General features: G+C 33.3%; 2 protein-coding genes across 3 annotated transcripts in view; one reads left to right on the top strand and one right to left on the bottom strand.

Annotated features, from left to right (window-relative positions):
- The first annotated feature begins 778 nt into the window (after positions 1-778).
- Positions 779-1,556, top strand: LOC107464042 (late embryogenesis abundant protein Lea5). 2 transcript variants are annotated; one of them, XM_016082942.3, is made up of 2 exons: positions 779-1,119; positions 1,185-1,556. In XM_016082942.3, the coding sequence occupies exons 1-2, from the start codon at positions 1,040-1,042 to the stop codon at positions 1,405-1,407; spliced, it is 303 nt and encodes a 100-aa protein (XP_015938428.1). In that variant the 5' UTR covers positions 779-1,039; the 3' UTR covers positions 1,408-1,556. The 2 variants fall into 2 exon arrangements, with proteins under 2 accessions (XP_015938428.1, XP_015938434.1); XM_016082948.3 differs by having other exon boundaries at positions 900-1,119; positions 1,200-1,556.
- A 3,469-nt stretch (positions 1,557-5,025) lies between these two features.
- LOC107464030 (uncharacterized serine-rich protein C215.13) overlaps positions 5,026-5,764 on the bottom strand; it is a gene marked incomplete in the record, with an annotated part of 1,680 nt that continues 941 nt past the window's right edge. Inside the window, 1 exon segment of the mRNA XM_016082932.3 lies at positions 5,026-5,764. Coding sequence (XP_015938418.2) covers positions 5,412-5,764 — 353 coding nt within the window.

The raw sequence follows: 5,764 nt of genomic DNA, 5'->3' as shown, positions 1-5,764 counted from the left end.
ATGTGCTTCCATGAAGGAAGTTTCATGCGCAATTGATTTTTTTTTTTGGGTCAGGTATGTTGTTTTGTTTATGTTGTGTGTCACACACTGCTTTGAAATTTTGGGCCTTCCTGATGGCAAAAAAGTAGGCTGCAATATATAAGCCCATTTTCTCGGATATACCTATTTTTGTACTCTCTTCTGTGTCCATAGCCTTCAATTAAATAAAAAAAACGATAACCAATTAAATGATTCTTATAATATTTTTTGTTTGTCCAAGATATCTCCTAATTTAATAGGTCAAAAATTAATCTACTATAAATTTAAATTTTATTTAAAAATTTATTATTGGCCAATCAAATTACTGTACAAATTGATTATTCAACTAACCCAAATTAATGAAATAATTCTTATACTTAAACAAGTTTTGAAAGATATAAATTTTAATTTGTGTATATAATAACTCATTGTTCAGATAAATAAGTGTTTGGAAGGTACTTATGTTTGCATTTAGATTTTAGGATGTAAGGCTGGCTCACACATGGTGCCAATCTTGTGGTTACACAGAAAATAGTTGGTCATGTTTGGCTGTTTTGTTAAAATGAAAATGTTATCCAAATCCTAATGGGAGGCTCTATCCTCTGCTCTCTTGACACTACTTAGCTCTCAGGCCCACTGTGTTGACTTGTTTGATTAATTGACAACAACCTTGATATAAAAAAAGGTCTCAATTCAATGAATGCAAGAGAAAATATCTTGATCCAATATGAACTAAAGAAAGGGTAGTAACGCGTGTCGTGGGGTAAGAGGAAGTTGGTTTATGTGTTGGCACCCAAATGGCGACACATGGTTCCGCTCCGCCACCCCGACCCTAGCTTAAACTACACTTTCTCTTGTATTGTGGTTATAAAAGGAACCACACAGGCAACATTAGAATCCAGAGGGAACAGAGCCACCCCATAAGCCGTGGTTGCTGCTGCGGAATTCCGCCTTACATCCATCAGAAGCGATCTTCCGCAGCAGCAAACTAACAATATCCTTATCATATAAAATAATAAGCATGGCTCGCTCTCTCTCACAAGCAAGCCGCCTTGGTGCTCTTGTTGCTGAAGCTTCCTCCTCCTTAATCCCTCTTCGTCGGTGAGTTTCTTTTCTTCTTTCCTCTTCCTCCTTATGATTGATATTTTATTTTTGGTGATTTGTAGTTTGTTGCATGGTAGGCGGGGTTATGCGGCAGTGTCTGATGCTTCAAATTCCATTGTAGAAGGAAAGGGGGGAGGAGGTGTGTGCAGAGATTGGGCCCCAGATCCAGTAAGCGGTTACTACAGGCCCATCAATCACACTCCACAAATTGACCCGGTGGAGCTCCGACACATGTTCCTCAACCGCAAACTCACATCAGACCACACCCCGGGCCCACACTCATAATCATATTATCATATCAAAACCAAAAGGCTTTCTATGCTTCCTATGATCGTATCCGAAAGCAATAGCAATGATATACTCGTTTTTGTTTGCGTGTCCTTAGTTTCTATCTATCTATATTTGCTAAATTAGTAATGGACTTATCCTTCATACTTTTTCTTTCTTGTTCTTTTATTAATCTAATAACACAATTAATCGTGCTATCCCTCCATTTGTATGAGACCGGATTAATAAGAATCAAAATACTTAGCAGAACGGAACAGAAAAAGGTGTGAAATGATAATTAATTATTGGTCATAATAATTTTATATAAAATTAATAGTTAATAACTATGATGCACCGACATAGATATGACAAAACACATAAATTTTAAAATTTTATAAGATAAATTTTATAAGATAAAAGACACGTATGTATATAAAATTTAAATTTTTTTAAATAAATTATAATAATATTTTATTATTTTATTATAATAAAACTAAATTGATTTTTTAATTATTTTTAATATTTATTTTAATTATATAAAGTATTTAAAATAATTTTGTTTTAATAAATAATAATATGTTATTTTTAAATTTATTTTAATAATACATATTAAGAATATACTGATACAATGATATGCGATAGTATTTAAGTATGTCTAAATATGTTTAGAGAATAATTTTTTATTTTATTAAGATATGATTGGACACAGTATGTAACATGCGGATACGATGACTCAATGAAATATCATGCTCTATAGATTAATAATATTAAAATGATAGTTTAGTCAGATATATTAAATTATTTAATTATTTTTAATTATTAATTTATTATAAAAATAATTATATATAAATTTTTATTTAAGTTTTATTAGTTTAATATTTATTTGGAAATAAAAATTTATATATAGTTATTTTTATACAAAATTAATAATTAAATTTTTTTAAATAATTTGATAAATTTAATTAAATTATTATGTAATAATTTTTAATTATTAATTTAGTAAAAATAACTGTCTAATTCATTAGTGGTTAGTGAGACAACGTTACATGTCATCAAGTGGGAATAGATTTCTATTTGATATAACAAAATGTGATCTTTTGGAAAAATAGGTCTCGAATATGAAATGCAAGTCTTACGATGTTACATGTTAAGCTGGGATAAATAGATTTTTATTTGACGTGGTAAAAATATGATGATTTGGATTTATGAAATTAGAATGTGAAATTCCTTTTTAAACAGATTAATTTGTTTTCTAATTGAAATTTTGTTTTATGATAAAATTCGTAATGATTTATTTGTTCAGTTGGTAAAATTCATAATTTTACTTCATTTTTTGTTGTAATTCGAACAAATAAAAAGCTAAAAAGAAAAAAAATAATTGGACAAGTTAATTTAGTAACATATTATTCTTTAATTAGATATTATATAATATTTTGACATGTTATTCTTCTTCAAGTTTGATTAAAAGTAAAATCATCTATTTATAATAATTTATATCAGATCGTATAAAAATTATGAATATCATTAAAATATTTTAAACAGGATGTCATGTGTTACGGTGTTAGGGTGTGAATAGGCCGCGAAAGCGTGACCACGATCGCCACCGTAACTGCAGCCACGGTAGAACTGAGCGTGATAATTATGTCTCGTTTGATTCTTTTCAACAAAGCTTTTGTGAGTTTGTCGTTCTCATCTTGTTTTGTGGTGGAAAAGCTTTTTGTTGTTTTGTGCTGCTTCTTTTTCTTCGGCAAGTAATTTTGTGCATGGGAATTGGAAAGAGATGGAACTGTTGTCTCTTGGACCTACAACCTGAACAACCTGAGACGCCACGTTCCATTGCTCAGCCCAAATTTCTAAAACTAGTGGACCCATCTCTCCTCCTCAATAATTATGATTATTTTTATCATCATGATCCCCATGCCCATCACAAGCCCGTTGCCCCGTAGGCCCATCTCATCTCACTCGCATTGCTCTACTAATCACAACCTAATCCAAGTTTAACTAATTAGTATTGGGACCATTAAGATTGATTTGAGTATGTAGGAAGGAGTTTAGATAATGTGATCATACTTGAATTAATAAAGCGGGTGTAACCAATAGAGAAAATTGCCGAAAAAGGTTGGTAGACCCACATTAGCGTGTATAGGGATGCAAGGAAGAAAGGAAATATGTTCGTTTGTCCTTAACTGATTATTCCTCTTTATTCCATGGAAAAAAAATTCTGTATTTACTTGCTTGAGTGCATTGTATGTCTAAAACCCTACATACCTATACCCGCAAGCTATAGCTCTTTGGAAAGTAACCATAATTCATAATACCCTAAACAAAATATATTGTTATTATCCAGCAGTTAATCAACATTATTTAAAAATGGAAAAGTCTAGGACCAGCAATTTTATTGCATTTTAGCCGGCATGTATCCAGTAGAGAAAGGTGAGTCATTGGATGAAATCTCACACCATCAAATCATCATTGATGACTAGTTGATGGCTACCAATCACAAATATTACTGGCCTTTTAGCATTGCTCTTTAAAAATATGAGCTAAAAATATATTGTTGATTATTGGACTAAAAAAATTAAAGCTTAGAAAGAGGAATTCAATTACTCTTTCCTCGTCCCTAATCTGAATTTGTACTCAACGATTTGGTTCTAGCTAAAGGGTGAGAAAAACAATAGTCGATATATTAGGCAATCAAGAACCAATTTAAATTGGTTGAATAATTGTTAACTCACTCGTCTATTTGAATAAGTTTCTTGGAATTCGAATTTTTTTCTTCTTATCCGGTCGAGCTAGAAGATACCGTTAGCAACCAAAGAAATATTAGGCAGTGGAATAATTAAGAAAGATAGATTTGAGATGGTAACAGAATGTGAATTACCGTGAGTTGCAACGAAAGATAGAAAAGAAAATGGGAAGTAGAGGGGGTGTGGGTTAAAAGTACAGGTTAGTTGGTCCACATCTTAATGATGCGCATCCACCAATATGAGGTTAACAGTGTCCCTTTAGCAGCTTTCCTGATGTGTCTCCTCTCTCCTTGGCCCTTGTGTACTTTCCCATCACCCCTTAGAGAATAGAGAGAGAGAAAGAGTCCCCATCATATGTCCATGTTTGCACCCTTCTATCTTTCTTCCCTTCCCTATAATAACACCAGTCACCATCACTCTTCTTTTCTTTCCTTTCATTTCGTCCCTTCTTCGACTAGACAATTTTACTATTCCAATAAAAAAAATATACCATGTGGTGTTGCTTGGACGTTTTACCGACGGTATATATTTGAGTGTTGGTTGGTTAGCGTAAAAGACAAGAAATTAAATTACTTCCTGATGGCAACAATAATATTAATTAGCGAGTGTGGTGCTTGGTGTACTTGGATAGGCACATGACGATATGTTGACCAAAAATCAGGACTGTGTATACAGCTGTATGTGAATGAGTGACATGGAATACCATACGATACAAGAGAAGTAACAGCAGGTGTAGATGGAGTGCGAGAACATGGAATAAATGCCATGCCACAGCCTACAAGATCTAGTCCCATTCAATGTCAAACTACGGGACCACTTTCTTCACTAGCTGTGTATTTGACTACATAAGGAACCTTTTGCACATGATGTATTCTATATAACTCATCACAATTAGTATTTAGTAGTAACAATTTTTATTGAAATTGCACACAACCTCTACAACGGTGATTCCAAAACATGTGTATGCATGTGAAAAGTAATTCTCCTCAAAATTAAAAATTACATGTCTTGGCCATACTAATTACTAAAGTAAGAAAATTATCCAACAAGGAGAAGTACAACAGTCATAATAACATAAATTAAGACGAACCACGTGATGTGATGACAGAGATATTCTTCTCACCGGAGAGATCAGAGTACTACGCCTCCATTACAAGCAGCTGCAACTATTCATGAACACCAAATTTATAAGAGAAAAGTAGTATCAGATTGCTAATTAAGTAATGAAGGAAATCAAAATGAATAGTAGTAATTAAAATGGGATTTCTTTCTTCATCAGCTTCTGACAGTGAGCAATGAAGGTATAGCAGACAAGTTTGGCGTGGCATTCTTCTTATTATGATTATCATTGTGATTTGCATCTCTAATAATATCCCTCCGATTCTGATTCTCTTTGGAAGAAGAGGGTTTGGCGCTGAAAGCTCTCATAGGACTCGCAAACGCCCAACCCCAACTCCTGACTCTGCCATGGGAGTGTGAAAGTGATGTTGCAACGGCAGCAGTAGAAGAAGAGGACGCTTTATTATTCCCATTGTTATTGTTATCGTCAGCAGAGGATGAGACCCAGTAAGAGGAAGAAGACGACGAAGATGAAGATGACGTCATCATGAAGCCGCTGAATAGGCCTC

Source organism: Arachis duranensis, chromosome 1 (assembly GCF_000817695.3).
Source record: "Arachis duranensis cultivar V14167 chromosome 1, aradu.V14167.gnm2.J7QH, whole genome shotgun sequence".
NCBI classification, from domain to species: Eukaryota; Viridiplantae; Streptophyta; class Magnoliopsida; order Fabales; family Fabaceae; genus Arachis; species Arachis duranensis.
The sequence above is the reverse complement of the archived record's forward strand: the minus strand, read 5'-3'. Positions and strand labels throughout refer to the sequence as shown.

What these genes read in the sequence shown, in the direction of transcription:
- LOC107464042 (XM_016082942.3), top strand. Translation starts at nt 1,040, where the DNA reads ATGGCTCGCTCTCTCTCACAAGCAAGCCGCCTTGGTGCTCTTGTTGCT. An exon ending in TCCTTAATCCCTCTTCGTCG is followed by an intron (nt 1,120 to 1,184) that starts GTGAGTTTCTTT and finishes GGTGATTTGTAG; the next exon opens with TTTGTTGCATGGTAGGCGGG.